We start from the raw sequence: 21287 nt of genomic DNA, 5'->3' as shown, positions 1-21287 counted from the left end.
CTTGGAAGCATTGGGTGTGGTTACCAGCTGTGATGGATAGTGATGGGCTGAAGAACCCCCGCCCCCCCCCCCTTTTGGTTTGCCCTAGAACTTTCTAACATTGCAAAAGTTTGGAGCCGAATAACGAACACTATTAACCACTTGCCGACCGCCCGCCGCAGTTCTACTGCGGCAGGCTGGCTCGGCTGCGCGAAACGACGTAGCCATGCGCTGGTCGCGCATGTGTTGCTGGGGAGCGAGCACGCACCACCAGCGGTGCGCTCCCGCCCCCACTAGGCAACGGGGATGCCGATGCACGGGACCGGCGGCCGCAATTGGCGCTGGCCCCTGGGCACCCACGATCGCTCCCCGCTGAGAGAGAAGGACTGTCAGCTGTGTATACACAGCTGACCGTTCTTCTCTCTGAAATGATCACAGAGCGCCTGTGATCCTTCTATATAGGATCACAGGTCTCGGTGGTCATTTCACAAGCCCATCCCCCATACAGTTAGTAAACACTCCCCTAGGCTCACACTTAACCCTTTGATCACCCCTAGGTTAATGTCTTCTCTGTCAATGTCATTATTACAGTAACAGTGCATATTTTTAGCACTGATTACTGTAGTAATGTCATTGGTCCCCCCAAAAGTGTCAGAAATGTCAGTTAGGGGTCCGATCTGTCCGCCGCAATGTCGCAGTCCCGCTAAAAATTGCAAATCGCTGCCATTACTAGTAACAATAAATAAATAAAAAAATGACATAAATCTTTCCCTTAGTTTGTAGATGTGATAACTTTTATGCAAACCAATCAAAAAACGCTTATTGCGATTTTTTTTTTTTTTACCAAAAATATGTAGCAGAATACAATTTTTTTTTCTGGAATAATATATAAAGTGAAAAATATTATTTTTTTTCCCAGAATTGTCGCTCTTTTTTTGTTTATAGCGTAAAAAATAAATTTCACACAGGTGATCAAATACCACCAAAAGAAAGCTCTATTTGTGGGAAAAAAAGGACATCAATTTTATTTTGGTACAATGTCGCACAACCGCGCAATTTTAAGTATAAGTAACGCAGTGCCGAATCGCAAAAAATGGCCTGGTCATTAAAGGGGAAAATCCTTCTGGTCCAGAACTGGTTAAAGTCTATGGGACCCAAACTGGAAGAGTCAAAAGTGCCCATTTTGAGGGCTTAGATTTAGGTTATTGGGCATACAAAGGGTATAGGGGTCCCTGTACTGCCCTAGGGGACATGTATCAATGAAAAAAAGGTTAGTAAAAAACATAATTTTTAAATGAGCAGTTATTTACTGATGCTTAAAGTTAAACTATAAAAATGAAACATTTATTTAAATATAGTGCCTGGGGGGGTCCCCTTAGTCTGCCTGTAAAGTGGCACATCTGTACCATGTATAGAACCTGCTGCAGCAAAAATGACATTTATAAAGGCAAAAAAATTACATTTTATCTGCAAGCTTTCTTTATTTTAAAAATAACGACTTGGGGAGTCAGTCTGTATGATAAGGCCACAATTTAGTGCACTCGGAACAAAATTTAGATTTTTTTTTGGATACATTTTGGTGTCTGTTTCATAGACTTTGGATAGAAGTAACAGATGCAGAAGAATTGGGCTTTGGGTGTTGATGATTCCTTCACATCGTAACCCTATAGAGGTACTCTTGATGAAAGCAAGAATTAGCCTTGCTTTCAAAAATTGAAATGATATGCCCCCCATTCAAACAGTGGTGGAAAAATTAAGCTTTGGGTGTTGGTGGTGGACAAGGAGGCAGAGAAAAGCTTCTCTGAGACAGCTGCGGTGGACTGTGCACTAGTTTTTGCTTGGGTGATAGAGGATGAGGATCAGGATGGTTTAGTAAGCCAGCTCACCACCTCCTCTGCATGTTGGGGCTGGATAGCATGGGAAACATCTCTAAAAAGAGGAAATTATGTCATGCCTGAGGACGGATAACGCCGACCTTTGCCTGTGGACACAGTTGCTTCTGGACCCCTCACAGTGCCATGGGAACGTCTGCCTCTCCCTGTTGGCCTCTTAGACATGATGGGGGGGTTATTACCAAAATATAACAAAGACAGGAAAATGTGTACTTGGATGCACTTTTATCAATAGAAAGTGGTGTTTGGTGCACTTTAACTTGAGTACTCACTACACCGACACATTACAATATAATGCAGTAAAACTGCACTGAGGCAGTTCAATATACTGTGGTTAAACTGCACTGACGCACTTCAATATACTGCAGCAAAACTGCACTGCCATACTTCAATATACTGCAGTAAAAGTGCACTAACACACTTTAACCACTTCCATACCGAGTCATGTAAAATGACGTCGGCAAAGTGGTTGTCTAGATCCGGGCCGCCGTCATATGACGTCGGCCCGTTCTAGCTGCTACTGCGCGCCCCCGGCGGCGCGCAGCGGCGCGATCAGGGATGAGGCTCGTCCCTCGGACATAGCCCATCCCTGATCAAGGTAAACAGCCAATAGAAATTGGCTGTTTACCACGTGATCGGCTGTGTCAATCACAGCCGATCACATGAGCGGCTCCAGCACGAGCCGCTCGTTCTCTCTGCAATGCGCGCCCCCGGGGGCGCGCAGAGCAGCGATCGGGGACGAGGCTCGTCCCTCGGACAGAGTCGATCCCCGATCTAGGTAAAGAGCCAATGAAATTGGCTCTTTACCACGTGACCGGCTGTGTCCAATCACAGCCGGTCACAAATGTCAACAGAGAACACGGTAACTAGCTGTCACCGTGTTCTCCTCCTCACACACTGATCCTGTGTGAGGAGGAGATTGTGGTAACAGCTAGTTACCAACTACAGTGCACCCTAAACACACTGATTGCCCCCCCCCCCAATAAAGAGCACCTGTCACTAGCTCATCAAAGTACCCGAGTACCTGTCACCAGCCCATCAGGTACTCAGATGACAGGTACTTGGGTACTCTGATGGGCTGGTTACAGGTATTCGGGTACTCTGATGACAGGTACTCTGATGACGGATACTCTGATGACAGGTACTCGGGTACTCTGACGGGTACTCGGGTACTCTGATGACAGGTACTCGGGTACTCTGATGACAGGTACTCGGGTACTCTGATGACAGGTACTCGGGTACTCTGATGACGGGTACTCGGGTACTCTGATGACGGGTACTCTGATGACGGGTACTCGGGTACTCTGATGACGGGTACTCAGGTACTCTGATGACAGGTACTCGAGTACTCTGATGACGGGTACTCAGGTACTCTGATGACGGGTTCTCTGACAGGTACTCGGGTACTCTGATGACAGGTACTCGGGTACTCTGATGACGGGTACTCGGGTACTCTGATGACAGGTACTCGGGTACTCTGATGACAGGTACTCGGGTACTTTGAGTACCTGTCAACGGAGTACCCGTCATCAGAGTACCTGAGTACCTGTCACCTACCCATCAGAGTACCCGAGTACCTTCCACCTGCTCATCAGAGTACCTGACGCCTGAAGTACCCAAGTACTTGCCGCCTGCTCATCAGTACCCATCACTACTCATCAGTACTCATCAGTACCTATCACGTATCAGTACTGATCATCAGTACCCATCAGTACAGTATCACCTATCACCTATCAGTCAGTGAGTACTACTCATCAGTACCTATCACCTGCCTGTCACCTGCCCATCAGAGTACCCGAGTACCTGTCACCTGCCTATCGGAGTACCCGAGTACCTGCCACCTGCTCATCAGTACCAGAGTACCTGTCACCTGCCCAACAAAGTACCCGAGTACCTGTCACCCTTCATACAGCCACCATGTCCAAGTCCAAAAAGGTTTATATATGTCCTCCGTTTAAACCTAAATACCGGTGTTATGGCAGCAGATAGCTGCCATAACCCTGGTATTTTTTTATTTTTTTAAACGGTGGACGGTTGGCTTTCCGATAAGGGTGGTCCCAGCGGCGGATTCGCCGTGGGATCACCCTTCCGGGATGGCGGAAGAGGCGCCCCCCCCCCCCCTCCCGACGCGTTCCGGTCCTTTTCCCCGCTTACCGGACCCGCCGGCAGCGGGGAAAACGATCCGGTCCCGAATACTCACAGACAGGATGTCGAGTGAGGGCAAGCTTGCCCTCACTTGACTCTATGGTCTTGGAGGACCGGAGCTACGGAAAATGTTGTTGCCTAGCAACCGGTTTAAAGGTCCTTTTTTTTTTTTCATTTTATATTATAATTATTATTTTTTTTTTTTTTCTATCTTTTAGTGTACTTGTGAGATCTGAGGACTTTTTGACCCCAGATCTCACAAAAAAGAGGTCCTGTCGTGCCTATTTCTATTACGAGGAATATTTACATTTCTTTTAATAGAAATAAAAATGATCAATTTTTTTTTTTTTAAACGGTGTAAAAATAAAAAATAATAAATAAAATAAATAGTAAAAAAAAAAAAAAAAAATTAAAGCGCCCTGTCCCCGTTAGCTCGCGCGCAGAAGCGAATGCATACAGAAACCCCGCCCACATATGTAAACGGTGTTCAAACCACACATGTGAGGTATCACCGCGATCGTTAGAGCAAGGGGAATAATTTGAGCCCTAGACCTCCTCTGTAACTCAAAGATGGCAACCTGTAGAAATGTTTAAATTGTCGCCTATGGGGATTTTTAAGTACCAAAGTTTGTCACCATTCCGTGAGCGTGCGCAATTTTGAAACATGACATGTTGGGTATCTATTTACTCGGCGTAACATTATCTTTCACATTATGGAAAAAAATTGGGCTAACTTTACTGGTTTCTTATTTTTTAATTAAAAAAAGTGAATTTTTTCCAAAAAAATTGCGTTTGGAAGACCGCTACGCAAATACGGTGTGATAAAAAATATTGCAATAATCTCCATTTTATTCTCTAGGGTCTCTGCTAAAAAAAAATATATAATGTTTGGGGGTTCTAAGCAGTTTTCTAGCAAAACAACTGATTTTAGCTTGTAAACACCAAATGTCAAAAATAGGCCTAGGCAAGTGGCTAGGATGCATGATGATGCTCCTTGGATGTTAGGCCCCTCTATATGGCTAGGCTGTGAAAAAGTCTCACACATGTGGTATTGCCATACTCAGGAGGAGTGGCAGAATGTATTTTGGGGTGTCATTTTTGCTGTGTACATGCTATGTGTTAGGAATATCCTATAAATTGACAACTTTGTGTAAAAAAAAAAAGTTTTCATTTTTTTTCCCACATTTTCCAAAAACCTGTGGAAAAAAATGATATGTTCAAACGACCCATAATGCCTCATAGAATATACGTTGGAGTGTTTGCTTTCCAAAATGGGGTCATTTTGTGGACTTTTCCATTGTATTGGTGCTCTAGGGCCTTGAAAAGTGTGATAGGTAGTAAGAAAGTTTTATGTGTATTTATGCTCCTAGAACGCCTGAATGTGCTTCTTGGACGTGGAGTCTCTTTTTGTGGCCAGGCTGTGTAAAAGTCTCACACATGTGGTATCGCCATACTCGGAAGGAGTAGCAGAATGTATTTTTGGGTGTAATTTTTGCTGTGTACATGCTATGTGTTAGAAATAGCTTATAAATTGACAACTTTGTGGGAAAAAAAAGAAAAAAAAATTTTTTCTTCATTTTCCCAAGAATTGTGGGAAAAAATTACAACTTCAAAAAACTCACCATGCCTCTTACTAAATACCTTGCACTGTCTACTTTACAAAAAGGGGTCATTTGGTCGGTATTTGTACTGTCCTGACATTTCAGGGCCTCAAGAAAGGAGATAGGCAGTCAGTACATCTGGTGTGATCAATTTTCAGTAATTGGTACCATAGCTTCTAGACTCAATAACTTTCACACAGACTAAATAATATACACTAATTTGGGTTAATTTTACCAGAGACATGTAGCAGTATACATTTTGGCCCAAATGTATGAAGAAAAATTTATTTTTTGCAAAATTTCATAATTGAAACTAAAAAAAAGTGTTTTTTTTTCAAAATTTTTGCTCTTTTTTTGCATATATCACGAAAAAAAAAAACCCCAGTTGTGATCAAATACCACCAAAAGAAAGCTCTATTTGTGTGAAAAAAATGATAAAAATTTTGTTTGGTTACAGTGTAGCATGACTGAGCAATTGTCATTCAAAGTGTGAGAGTGCTGAAAGCTGAAAATTGGTCTGGGCAGGAAGGGTGTCTAACTGCTCTGTATGGAAGCGGTTAATATACTGCAGTAAATATGCACTAATGCACTTCAGTAAAAGTGCACTAACGCACTTCAATATACTGCAGTAAAAGTGCACTAACGCACTTCGATTTACTGCGGTAAATGTGCAGTAACGCACTTCAATATAATGCAGTAAATGTGCACTAACGCATTTAATATGCTGCTGTAAAAGTGCACTAACGCACTTCAATATACTGCAGTAAAAGTGCCCTGACCAAATATTATACTGCAGTAAAACTGCCATGACACTCTGCACTGACAAACTTCAATATACTGCAGGTAACCTGCCCTGAAACACTAAACTGACAGTGCAGTAAAATTTAACGGTTGCGCTACACTCATGCTGCACTATCTCTATAGTCACACTACTCTAATACTTTATCCTCACAATAGAATCACAGTAGCACCCTCGCCACTAGCAATGAACATACCACTGTTCTATCTATCTCCACTTTGATATCACACTGCAAATGGCTTCTCTGGGAAGGAACGTTTTAATGTGTGGGGTGGGGCTTTGAGCAATGAGCCATGATTGGGCACAGGTATCATTACTTTTTCCAATCATGGCTCTGACAGTGTTCTATACCCTGATTGGGTTAATTCTTCATTGCTTCAGGCAATCAGGGCTTCCAATGGACAATTCGGGTGTTCACTGAATGGGTAAACAGCCAATGTTCGGCCCGAACTCATGCTTGGGCCAAACTGTTCACCCAACACTAGTGGGTGAATGGAGGAAAGAACAAGGGGAAGCACTGGTAAGGTTCTCCAAAGGCAAGTATAAAAGACATGAAATAATGTAGCTTTGTATTCACTAAAACATCCTTCAATGTGTTTTAAATGCAACCAGTGTAGAATGTGGCTTGGTACCAACCTCTTGTAGTCAACTACTCGACAGCAAAGCTCATATTGGAGGAGGGTAAAGCAGCACAAGTTGCCAGTCAGTTGTGATAAAGTGCAAGGACCATACTATTAGAAGGAGAGAGCAGAGAGATAATCTCAGTCTGCTGCTTCTCATTTCACTGTCCAGTCACAGGCTGGGGGTGTAAAGGAGACCTGTAAGTTTTTATGAACAGCAGCAGAGAAAAATCAGGGCTGTGCAGTGTTGCAGAGTTGTGTATTTTTTATGACAGGATGGACAGAAATACAAATCCTTTTGAAGTAAAATATCGTTCACATAGAGATTTCATTTGTGTATTAGCTGTATGCTTGGAGTTCAAATTTTCAAACAACTGTATCTCGTATAACACCTATTGGATGTTCTTTATTGCAAGATGACATGGTCCATTGGTATTAGTATACATAATACACCAATCCTACTGCTGCCATTTCCACATTCTGGTTAAATTGTAACACATCCTGGATTGCTCTAAACGCACTCAGACAACACACTTACAAGCATTTATTAAAATTAAGCATAGCATCAGGTGATGTATCTTTAAGAATACCAACTCCAGAACACTCCTCACTATGCGTTATGTCACAGGCCATGTGACTTCATCAGAGGAAAGTCACATGACCCATAAGGGAGTTGGTATTCCTAAGGATACATTACCTGATGCTATGCTTGATTTTATTTGCTTGTGTGTGCATTTTATTTATTTTTTTCAGAATGAATGAGGGTGGTTTTATCTACTACACTATGGCGGTTTTCTTGTTTTCTTGCTGTGTTGTCTATGTGCTTATAGAGCAAACCATTGGAGAGATTCCAAGCCTTAGAGGGCTATACATTGCATATACCTGGTGATACCGACAAAAGGCCTGACAAAGTCTGTAGATGGGAAATTGCTGCAATATATCTAACATTAAGTGCTATAAGACCTGAATTAGTTATTGGGTCATATAGTGAGCGTGAGCATACTGTGAGCACAGAGGTGAAGCATGCACACAGCTGGTGGTGTTTATTCAACACCTTTACATTTGCCACTAGTTTATATGCTTTGTGGAATTTTCATAATATATGGATGTTGAATATACACTGTATATGATAGGAGCACCTTTATCTAATACTAAGAACTTGGAGTTTGAATAGACTGAGCACATTTTTGCATTTTATCTTCTTATTGTTCATAACTCACACATTTATTTGTACTGTATGTATTGATCGTTACTTATTTATTGGTGTTATATGCAAGTTGTATGTAAAACAGAGGCGCTTTATTGTTATTTCTGCTTCATGGTAATGAGAACTATTTAGGAGGGAGCGTAGCATCTTTCTCATTCTATAATATTTCTTCAATACCTTTTTTTATGTTCATTTGTTTTCTGTCATTTACATTATACAGGAATCTATTTTTTTCTGTGGCCTTATTTAGTGTCAATATTTTTTTTTTTTTATAAATCCAGATCTTTAAGTGATTGAATATAACATCAATTAAAACTAAATTCATTTTCTTTCAACTTAAGTGATTGAATATAACATCAATTAAAACTAAATTCATTTTCTTTCAACTGATGCTTTGATTTAAAAACTAAACCAGAAATTATGTATTTATTTTTTGTTGCTTGGAAAGCCTCAAATAGCCTTGAATAGAAACCAATTTTTTTAAAAGCACATCTCCCAGAAAGACCGGTGTGCTCTCTTGGTCTCTACTAGTTCTGTGAAACAAAAACGAATAATGGAAAATTGTATACTCACCTTTCCGTAATGTTCCTTTTCGACAGGAAAATTACGGAAAGGTGAGTATACAATTTTCCGTTTTCCTGATGCATCATGGCAGCACACACACTGGGAAATAACTCGCTTGTCGGGTGGGTGCAAGAAAATTATCATTTATTAACATGGCATAGAAGAATTTGCCTGGATAACGGTCTGACTGAATTTCACTGTTAGCTGATGCGAGTCCACTTTATAGTGGGACATAAAGGTGTTTTTGGGCGATCAGGTTGCTGGTCTGCATATAGTTTCTGGAGACACTCTGCAATATGCTGTCCACGATGTTGCCACTGCTCTGGTAGAGTGAGCCTTCAGGGCCTCAGGAATCAGAAGTTGTTGAAGTGAGAATGCTTTCTTGATGGTCTTCACTAGCCAAGACGCTATAGTGCATGGTGAAGCTACTTGACCTTTTCTAGGGGCATGAGGGATGACCAGTAGATTGTCAACTTTTCTGAAGGAACTTGTGGCCAACAAATATGTGCCTATAGCGCTTTTTACATCTAGGGAATGAGGTTCGCCTTGATTGTCCAAGAACACTGGTAAAAGGAAATGATGGTGCTGGTGCTAGTCACCAACATTAACCAGCGCAATGGGAGGATTAAATTAGTGGATTAAATTAGTGATAAATAAATACATAAAATTTCTTATAAATTCATAAAGTGTAGGAAGAAATTCCTAATCAGGAGCCGCAACAAAAATGTAAAAAACGTGTAGTGAGGTAGGTAATTATTGCTAAATAAAGGTTGCGCTCGACCGAATTACACTTGAGTGAATCACAAAAATGTGATAAAGTGCATATGTGAATAAATAAAGCTTAAAGTGCAAATATCAAAAGTGCAAATGCAAACAGATATGTATGTGGCTTTGCAATCACCTGACAATACACATAAATAATTGCAAGTGCAAGTATATAATAAATAAATAATAAATAAATAAATAAATCTAGGTGCAACCAATTAACAGTCCACAATGGATCTCAATGAATAAAGATCAAATATAATGTCCAACATAATTGTAGATGATTGGTGATAGCAACAAAATCAGCACTTAGTAGACTTCAGCACCTCCCCCAAAATAGTAGGGTCAGAGCTCAGAGCTCAGGTAGATGTCTTGCCCAGGGAAAATCTCTGCCTGAGAAAGAACTTCTTTCCTGGAGCAGATACCTACCTGACCCCCTGGGCAAGACATCTACCTGAGCTCTGAGCAGGACCTATATCTACCTACCTGTCCAAGACCTCTGGGGAAGACATCCACCTGACCCCAAGACATCTACCTACCTACCTGGGACCAAGAATTCACTTCTGTGCTATTCCCACACCTGGAACTTTACTGATACTCTTCCTTGAGCCCCCCACCGGCTGTTGGGCTCTCTCAAGGCAAGGAGGATCTAAATTTCAGTGATAGGAACATTTCTACACCCCTTTCTCGTCCTCCTGGCAGGTCACGGTATATGAGAAATCCATCTTTGTACTCTTCACCTGGTTGCCGCCACACACGCTTGACACCATCTGAACCAAATAAGTTTATTTTGGTCTCATCAGACCACAGGACATGGTTCCAGTATTCCTTGTCCTTAGTCTGCTTGTCTTCAGCAAACTGTTTTTCTGGCTTTCCTTTGCATCTTCTTTAGAAGAGGCTTCCTTCTGGGACGACAGCCATGCAGACCAATTTGATGCAGTGTTTGGCATATGGTCTGAGCACTGACAGGCTGACCCCCCCACCCCTTCAACTTCTGCAGCAATGCTGGCAGCATCTATTTTCCAAAGACAACCTCTGGATATGACACTGAGCACGTGCACTCAACTTCTTTAATCGACCATGGCGAGGGCTGTTCTGAGTGGAACCTGCCCTGTTAAACTGCTTTATAGTCTTGACAATTTTCTTATAGCCTAAGCCATCCTAATGTAGAGCAACAATTCTTTTTTTCAGATCCTCAGAGTTCTTTGCCATGAGGTGCCATGTTGAACTTAAAGTTACCAGTATGAGAGAGTGAGAGCGATAACACCCAATTTAACATACCTGCTCCCCATTCACACCTGATACCTTGTAACACTAATAAGTCACATGACATCAGTGAGGGATAATGGCTAATTGGACCCAATTTGGACACTTTCACTTGGGGGCGTACTCACTTTTGTTGCCAGCTTTTTAGACATTAATGGCTGTGTGTTGAGTTATTTTGAGGGGACAGCAAATTTACACAGTTATACACGCTGTACACTCACTACTTTACATTGTAGCAAAGTGTAATTTCTTCAGTGTTGTCACGTGATTTACAAAAATGTGAGGGGTGTACTCACTTTTGTGAGATACTGTATATATACATATTGGTTTTTTTTTTTTTTTTTGAATGTTTGGGGATTCTAAGTAATTTCCTAGCAAAAAATTACTTTGTATGTAGGAAAGAAATGTCAGAAATGGCCTGGGTGGGAACTGGTTAATAAAGAGGGGAGTAGTAGCTTCAGGGGAAAAGCATTGCTATATCACGGCAGGAGGAGAAGAGAGGGGAGGAGATCAGCTCTTACACAGACTACGAAAGAGAGAGGGAGGGGGGAGATGCAGAGACTATGAGGAAATAGTTGGATGATGGAGGCACATAAACTGACCACGCGATTCGAGATCAGTAGCCATTATAAACATGGTCAGTTTACAGAGGAACAGGCAGGATCAGCCAGGTATTGTACAACATATAAAGGGACATTTGACATGGCAAAAGCACTGTGCTATATCTCGTGCCTTAAAATGGACAGGAGCATGTTTTTTTTAGGGTTACAACCACTTTAAGTGGCATACAGGACAATGTATCCCTTCCACAAAGCTTGTTAAAGCGCTCTGATATTTCATAGGGGTTTTCTTTTTTCTCAGCAAAAGTGGAAATATTCTTTAATCTAAAATCCATGCTTTATAAATGTTTTCTAAACACAAGAGTCATGTATAATCTTACTTAAATCTTGGTCTCCTTTGTGTATTGCTTCCAAATCCGTGCAGTAAACCAACACAAACCAACTTTGCCTCGTGCAGAAGTTTCATGTAACAATGCCCGGTCTTTGCTGCTCTCTCTCCTTGTGCAGAGTGACTGGTCTTGTATCCGCCCACCTCCCCATGTACTGTAGTTATGTGCAGGCAGCCTGTAGTGGGAGAACCTGCTGGGTCCCACACACAGCTTTGCTGTCTATACAGGCTATGTGTAGCACAATGATATTACCGCTACATTTACAAGGTAATATCTAGGTTGGTGCCCACAAAGTGGATGTGTCAAGCCCCCCCTGTGTGTTCTTTATATTCTAGCAAAATTACTTCAGTAGTGCATCTCATGCAGATCAGAATCAACAGCCCCAACCAGATGAGACCCAAAGGTCTATAACGTGCTGTTCATTGGTCAGTGTGCTGCCGTAATAAAGGCTGGGTTTTGGTATTCACTTAAAGCCCTTCCATTTAAAAATGACATTTACCCAGAAATCCTTTTTCCCTCCAGAGAGGGATATATACACCAAATGATCTTTACAAAACTTTTTAATATCAGTGTTAACTATTTATATTCCAAAGTGATGGCTCATTTTAAAGCCACTGAAACCAAACCGTTATAGCTATGGCAGGAAATGGTTAGCAGAACCTAAGGTACGCAGAGGAAAGTAATTAAACGGTTTCATCCATGACTGTAGCAGATAAGATAAGCACCCAATACAAAGGGTTGAAATACGTTCACTGCAGCTTGGATATATGGAAGAAAATGACTCAGCTGCAGATCATTAATCATTTTATCAAGGCCACTTTCTGCATTATGCTGTGATTATAGCCAAGAAGGAATCTACATTCATTGCACTTTTTGTAAGCTAAAGGGTGACAGGAATAAACCTGGAGTGCAGAGTCAGTGATAGATGGTGTATCGTCTGGATGGAGAATAGATGGGCCACAAGAACAGCCAGGCTCAGCAGGTAACACTGACATGTCATCAAAGGACAAAGAATAATAAAAGAATAGACTACACATGGAAATAGAAACACAAAAAAAGATTGAAATTGACATTGAGGTTGGCATGCAAATAGGAGATGGGAATTTTTAGTGTTTGTTTTTCATCAGAAAATATAGTAACTGTATAGGCAGATCACTCACCAGGAACATCTGGTAGTATGTGACCTACACAGCCGTTCTAACCAATTTATACAACTGTGGGATATGGCAGACAAGCAGTGAAGTGTGTATTTCCTTTTGTGCTGAATGATAACAGAAAGTTTCCAACATTGGATTATCAATGTTCTCCTCAAACATTTAGCAATGCTCCATATTGAAAAGATAAATGTGGTATGACCCAACTACCCACGCAAAAGGAAAAGGAAATTTAAAATTTAATTTTTAAAATTGTGTAATCAATAATAATGATAATAATAAAGTGTAGGAATATCCTAAACCAGAAGCAGCAATCTAACCCATAAAAAGGGAATGATGAAAAATAAATAAATGAATAATAATTAATAGATTACGCTCTACTGAAACACTTAATATATAAACGTGAATAAATTTGAAATTACACATAAAATAGAGTCCACCTAATCTGTGCAATAATAACACAGTATTTAGGAAAATATGTGCAAAATGATCATTTAAGTGCAAACGATGCAAACAAAATATAGTGCACTGAATACAATAATAGAAAAACAATAATAGAAAAAATGTGCAAAATTTAGCAATATTTGTGCAAGCAATGTAAATAAAGTGCAATAATTCCAAAAGTGCAAATATCAAGTGATGTTGGAGTGATAGTCCCCAAAAGGTGCAAAAAATACTGCAAAATGTCCATAGCTGGATAATTAGCCAGATGTTCCATATATAGACACAGAATTTCCAAATGTAGATGGATAAGATCACACTTGGTAGCAATATACACCTCCACCAGATCACCCAGAGTGTATAAATGCTTACCAGACTCCGTGGGCCCCTTCAGTTATAGGGGGTCTAACAGGCAAGTAGATAAATCAGACACCAGGCTTCAGAATCGGCATCAACTTCCTATACTTCAAAACGATTCCTCCTCCAATAGCAAACAATCTAGGAGTAGGCTCCCACACAATACCCCAAAAAGAAAGAAGGATCTTGATAGTGAAGTATGTAATAGTAAATAGTTTATTATAAAAGAGATGCACTTACAAATGTAGATGATAAACAGGGCATTTAGGATTGTCACGGTCTCTGGGTTAGGAATGCCTTCCGCGTTCCATTTGCTCCATATTGCTCAACAAATAATCCCTACATGGCTTCCAAATGATGCTTGAATTACTAGCTTCACTTGCAAAAAAAACAGCCTTTGTATAGCATCCTTACTCAGCAAAACTTCCATAGCTATAATAAAAACATCTATCATCTTGATCACTTATAAACTGTTTATTCTGAAGAGGTTTTCAGGCCGACTCAGAAGTCCTAGCAATAGACTCCACTCCTATGGGACTAAAGGGCATTTCTAAGCTAATTAAGGAATCATTTTCAACTCTGTTCTGGAACTGCCCTGAGGTAGTCTGGGACTACCCTGGTGTATTCAACAAGTAGGACAGGTATCAGGACCAGTGGAATTTTCTAGAAAGATGTCCCAAAAAGACCCACAAATAACTTCAATAGAAAAGGGCTGTACCCTGGGGTCTTTTACCAGTAGGACATGTATTAGGTCCAGTAGAATTTTCCAGAAAGATGTCCCAAAAAGACCCACAAACAACTTCACTAGAAAAGGACTGTCAATTAAACAAAATATACACATACATTCTTGTTTTTACAACTGAGCTCCAAAACTGGAAGAGTAAGTAAAACTGGTATGATCGGTATTAAATATGGATGTTGTTGAGTGGACTTTTGGGGAATTGGAGAAAGTGCAGAGAAGAGCACCCAAACTGTTGATCGACATGAAGTAACTTAGCTATGAGGAAATATTAGCAGAACTGAATTCATTCACTTTTGGGACCAGGCGATTAAGGGGGATAAGCTCGCCATGTGTAAACAAATACATAAGTGGTCCATATAGTGAACGTGGTGTAGAGTTTTTCACTTTGAGATCAAGGGAGTACTTCTTGTGCCTGGAGGAAAAGAAATGTAACCTTCACATATGGAAAGGTTTTTGCACAGTAGGGCTCCATTCACACCTGCATGGCACATTTTTTCTTGCACTGTTCTGCATGTTTTTCACATGTTTTTCACATGACAGCATAGGGCAGTGCATTTACTTAAATAGGCTGCCCTACGAAAGGCAGACGTGCCAAAGTAGCTCCTACACCTTTTTTTGGCAGTGAGCTTTGCACATTTTTTCAAAGCACATTTTTCACACATTGTGTAGCGAGAAAAAAAGTGTGGCTATTAGCACTGTTCCTGCAACACAAAAGTGTGAGTGAAGCCTATGAGCTGTAAACATGTGGAATAGACTCCCTCAAGTACTAGTTCTGGCCAGCTCAGTAGATTTTTTAAAAAAGAAAGAGCTGATGGGATTGCTAATTGCACAAAATATAACTTGAAATTACCATATATAGGTGATCATACCAGGGATTGTCGATCAAGGAAGTATCTGAAAAAAAAAAAAATGTTCCTCCCCAATGGAGCAAATTGGACCATGCTTTATTTTATTTTTATTTTTTGCCTTTCTCTGGATCATCTGTGGGTATAAGGTTCTGTATATGGAGGTTTTATGTTTTTTGCAGGTGTTCTATATATTTATTTATTTTCTATTGTTATAACTATAACCTATGTGGCATACTGGCAGTCTAAATTTGTATTAAAATGTTGACAGCATATAAATTATATAACAAATTATTGTTTTGTTTTTTCACCAGGATGGAGTTTCAGCATGGGATCAGCCTATCAGTTCCACAGTTGGAGGGTGTTTGTCATTGTGTGTGCCCTGCCTTGTGTATCTGCTGTAGTGGCTCTCACCTTTATGCCTGAAAGTCCACGCTTTCTATTGGAGGTGAGGATGGATATTGCATGTTGTGTTTGCTTTAAATATTCTATTCAAAAATAAAAAGGTATAAGGTATGTGAGGTGAATGCTTAGCATCATTAAATGGTATTGGACTTTCAGCACAATATGTTTGTGTTAGATCACAGTAATGTACCCTTAAAAAGCAGTGCCTACCTCATTGTTAATGGCACTATTACACCAATGCATGTGAATTGTGATGTGGAAAAATCCTAAGACTTGCAGATTTTTTTTTTGCCATTATGTGCTGGGACAAATGTTTTGCCAGTACACACTGGCAGTATGGTTGTAAATCATCAGTCCCTAAACTGCGGCCCGTGGGCCGGATGTGGCCCTTTGCTTGGCTTTAACTGGCCGTTAGAGCACCATTCCTTCCACTGACACTAACAATAGAGCACTATTCCTTCCACCAACACCATAAATGGAGCACTATTCCTCCCACCAACATCATAGTTGGGGCACTATTCCTCCCACTGACACCATAGATGGGGCACTATTCCTCCCACTGACACCATAGATGGGGCACTATTCCTCCCACTGACACCATAGATGGGGCACTATTCCTCCCACCAACTTCATAGATGGGGCACTATTCCTCCCACTGACACTAATGATGGGGATTATTCTTGCCACCAATACCAATAATAACAATGGTGCACGATTCCTCCCACTAATACCAATAATGGGTCCTTATTTCTCCCATTGATACCAATGGTGGGGCACTCTTCCTCCCACTGACACCAACGTTGGAGGAGATTATTCTTTCTAATAATACCAATACCTCGTACTGCCCACAGGCATTATGGAACTATTTGATCCACGTTGACCACCAAATCTGAGGCATTTTCTACTCCTGCTGCCCACAATCTAGCCCTCTTAAAGTCTGAAATATAATAAACTATCCCTTTGCTTAGAAAGTTTTGAGACCCCTGTTCTAAACTAAGAGTTGATGGATTTTCTAACATAGAAAAAAGGAAAGAAAAATAAAGATGTTGATGATATATTGATGATCATTTCTTGTAAAGTCATTATAGAAGACATGTTTTTGGTTCTGTTTTTATTGGCATTGATAGATTGGAAAACACGATGAAGCTTGGATGATCTTGAAACAGATTCATGACACAAATATGAGAGCCCGTGGACAGCCAGAGAAAGTCTTTACTGTAAGTTTGTTAACCATCTACACACACAATTTATGCAAGGTTTATTTTATAAAGCATGGGAGTTTATTCTTGCAAGCCTAAAGATCATCATGATTATGAAAGTAACCGATATGGAGAACCTTTCTGGTAAATCTCTGATTCTGCTATCCACTGAGAATCATGCATTAAATGAATCCTGGAAAAAGAAAACTGTGAATTTGATTGGCCCAGTCCATCGTATTCACTGATCACTTTGCGTATTAGAGGATGTGTGTCTTCTTTATGAGCAAAAAGAAGACATCCAACAAAATACATCAGACACAGTCCAGCATGGTCTGCCTCCATATATTCTAATATCAGACAGATAGTTAAGTGGACTGTGAAAAAATGCAGTACTTATACTGTTATGAACACCACGGTGCTAGGAGGTAGTATGTAAGGAAGTGGGTCAGGAAGTGCAGTAACCTTTTTCAAACTGACTGTAAAGCTGAAAAGTCATTCTCTCGCAATCTATGCAGTGCTAAACATGGGGATCTATAAATAAATCTTTAATAAGTAACCCTGTACAGTTTTAATAGTTTTACAGAAGAGTAAGTGTTTTTAATAGGTCATATATAGGCCATATATTTCTGTATGGTTCTCCTGTTAAAAAATATTGTAAAGTATCATCTGAAAGTTTTAGTATAAATACACCTTTAAAGCTGAACTCTATGAATTCAGCCACTTTTTAAAATGTGTTGGCATACTATAGGTTAAGTCCAACAAGGTGCACGCCACCTGTGGACTTATTTCTGGTATTTACATGTGACAGTTTTTTGGAGCTTTGGGAATACAGCTATCATTACACTCCCTTGGCAATGACAGGAGAGATGCTGCTCTCTCATACAGCAGCTGTTGTGCCTGCCCCTTCTCTCCACAGTCCATTCACATAAGCCTTTGTATTTTCACATAATACAAAGGGCTCTGTGATTGGGCAAAATTAAGGGAGGGGCAGTCACAGCAGCTGCGTGCAATTCCACAGCTGCAGTAGCAGGCCCAGTATTGTAGCTTCAAAAGTATAGCAATAGTTAGGTTTCCAGCATTCAATAAAAAAAAATTTCAAATTTAAGTGATAATTCCACAAGGTGGCATGCACCTCACTGGACTTAGCCTCTAGTAATCTAGTACATCGTATAAAGTGTCTGGATTCCTGGAGATCAGCTTTAATTACAATGAAGTAAATAGAAAAAGCTTTGTGACCCGAAGCATCCACATTGTGAGGCCTCCATCCCTAAATATGTATACAGATAAAATTAAAAAAATCATGGGACTTTAAATGAGGCCGGCCACTTTGCCAAAATTGGTATACAGAATACATACAATAATTAATATATTAAAAAAACAACAAAGCAAAACAGCAAAAATATTTCATAATCATAGGTACATAATAACAATTTCTGAATATGGTAAGAACAGATAAAATAAAGAGCTGACATGTAAAAACTCTTAGTTGGTAAAGTAGATTCATAATAAACTAGTACATCGTAATATATGCGTAAAAAAATAAATACATGATTGATATGAATATAATACACAAAAAATCTTGACATCCTAAAACTCGGCACGTTTTGCGGAACCCTGTCTGCTTCCTCAGGAGTCTGATGCAAGAAGATGTCTATGAATATAAGTAAATATGAAACATGTATAAAAATAATAATGAATAATTCCCCCCCCCCCCAAAAAAAACACGTGATTACTCCCAAGTCAGCTCAACAAGTGAGACCAGCATCTAGAAAGGGGGGTGAAGGGGCGTCAAACACATGTCTCCCCCGGCGCTGTGGCAGGAGAACCCATCCAGGTCAAGGGGACATCCGGAGGGCAGGCCAAGTTTGGAGTGTGATCAATGGAATGAAAAAAATATATATGTGGGCACATCAAGCCCGTGTTGATCTAAAAAATAATAATATATGTGTTTGTTACTTGAAGGGGAACCAGGACATCTCTCCATCAAGTTTTAGGATGTCAGGATTTTTTGTGTATTATATTCATATCAATCATGTATTTATTTTTTACGCATATATTACAATGTACAGTTTATTATGAATCTACTTTACCAACTATGAGTTTTTACATGTCGGCTCTTTTTTTCATCTATTCTTACCATATTCAGGAATTATTGTGTACCTATAATTATGAAATATTTTTGCTGTTTTGCTTTGTTTTTTTTAATAAACTCATTATCATATGTATTCTGTATACAAATTTTGGCCAAATGGCCGGCCTCATTTAAAGTCTCATGACCTTTTTAATTTTATCTATATACAATGAATTAAACCTAGAAATATCCTGACCCATAATAACCTAAAATTGTCACATGTAGGAACTGCACATGTAACAAAAAGCACAACAAATAAATAAAGAAGAAGGAATTTGCAGGTTGCCTCTCAGGAACGGCTGCATTAATAGCTAGATAAAGTAATGGCAATTTCTCATTGGATGAGATGTTGTCATTTAGCCAATAAGCATTCCTCCCATTACACTCAGAGAAGAAATAGATCTGGAAAAATAACTCCTCGCTGACTGTCTGCATAAGAAATGTGATGACCACCCATTTATTACTAGGTCAACCAAGGCCATATATTGATCTGTTTATTAGTACTGTCCTTTTCACGTGTCTGTATAGCAGACCTTGAAGTACAAAGCTACTGTAGGTAATGCAGTATGTAAGATGAGTAAAGACAAATGGTAACATGCCAGCTGTTGACTACAAAGACTAAAGTAGCACAGCAGACAGACATTTCTTACAGTGAGAGTAGAACACTGGAGATGGGCATAGGAAAATATGAACTGATTTTTTAAAATGAGTTACTTTCCCACAAATTGCAGAAACTTAAATAGTTGAAAACCGTTACTTAGCCACAGGTGATACACAGAACTAAAACAAACATTCCTTACTTGTTTATCTGTAGCCATTTGTCCTCTGCGTTGATTCAAATTCTACAATTTACACAGTATCACCTTTAAAAAGCAGGGGGTGGGGATCTTAACCCTGCAGATCTCAGTGAGGACAGCTCTGAACCCTCATAAGAGGGAAGGGAAACACCACCCTTCACACAGTACATGGAGAACATGCTCGGCTGTGGCTGTGAGTCCCAGGATGTGTGCTGGAGCTCTCATCACCTGCCACCATTTTTATCTCTTAGTGTCAGGAAAAGCTGTCAGAAGTGATTCATACAGATAACAGAGGAAAAAGGCAGCAGAAAGAAATCCCACTCAGTGCTTTGGATAGGGACAAGTACAGAGTATAGAAGGATGTGTTTTGTTCATGTTTCATGTCTGAGGTTTATAACCACTTTATCCGCTTGCTGACCAGCCGCTGTAGTTTTATTGCAGCAGGTCGGCTCTGTCCCGCAAAAAGACGTACCTGTATGTTGCTTCACGGGACCACTAGCGCACCCATTGGCCACAGGGGGAGCCAATCAGCGGGTCTGGCGGCTGCGATTGCTGCCGGGCACCTGGGATCACTCCCTGTGGAGACACGGTAGACCGAATTTCTGTCAGTTTTGAACACAGGGATCCTGTGTTCCTCTAATTTAGGAACACAAGTCTCTGTGTACATTCAGAAAGCCCCCCCCACAGAACAGGGACACAAAAATTGCTGATTGCCGCCATTACTAGTAAACAAAATTAAATAAATAAATAAAATAAATAAAAATTATATAAATCTTTCCCCTAGTTTGTAGATGTGATAACTTTTGCGCAAACCAATCAATATACACTTATTGGGATTTTTTTACCAAAAATATGTAGCAGAATGCAAATTGGCCTAAAATGATGAAAAAAAATTATTATTTTTTTTTTTTCAAAATTGTCGCTCTTTTGTTTATAGCGCAAAAAATAAAAATCACTGAGATGATCAAATACCACCAAAAGAAAGCTCTATTTGTGGTAAAATAAGGACATCAATTGTATTTGGGTACACGCGCACGACCACGCAATTGTCAGTTTAAGTAACACAGTGCCGTATCGCAAAAAATAGCCTGGTCATTGAGGGGGGAAATCCTTCCGATTAAAGCATATCTAAACCCAAAAGCCCAAATGTATTATATTTCAGCTTACCAATTCCTAAATGTGATGACTGCATTTGTTTAATTATCTTTTATTTTATTGTCACCTACTGATCCATCCAGTAAGGCTGGTATTTTTTTTAACTTTTTCAACAGACTAAGCTTTCCTGCAAAAGTGGCAGTTAGAGGGTTGAGACAAATTATTCACCACTGACAGGGATGTTTTACCCCTGGAAGCGTAAGAGGGACTACCCTGTCCCAGGGTGGGCTGTCATTTCACCCCAGGGCTGAGTCAATGGCTAAAAATGGGGGAC

General features: G+C 40.2%; 1 protein-coding gene across 1 annotated transcript in view; it reads left to right on the top strand.

The window, feature by feature from the left end:
- Nucleotides 1–21287, top strand: part of SV2C (synaptic vesicle glycoprotein 2C) — a 324325-nt gene that overhangs the window by 253009 nt on the left and 50029 nt on the right. Inside the window, exons 5-6 of the mRNA XM_082264288.1 lie at nucleotides 15641–15774; nucleotides 16859–16948. Coding sequence (XP_082120414.1) covers nucleotides 15641–15774; nucleotides 16859–16948 — 224 coding nt within the window. The remainder of the gene's footprint in view (nucleotides 1–15640; nucleotides 15775–16858; nucleotides 16949–21287) is intronic.

This window comes from Pelophylax lessonae (assembly GCF_965119305.1).
Source record: "Pelophylax lessonae genome assembly, chromosome: 1".
Lineage (NCBI taxonomy): Eukaryota > Metazoa > Chordata > Amphibia > Anura > Ranidae > Pelophylax > Pelophylax lessonae.
The sequence above is the reverse complement of the archived record's forward strand: the minus strand, read 5'-3'. Positions and strand labels throughout refer to the sequence as shown.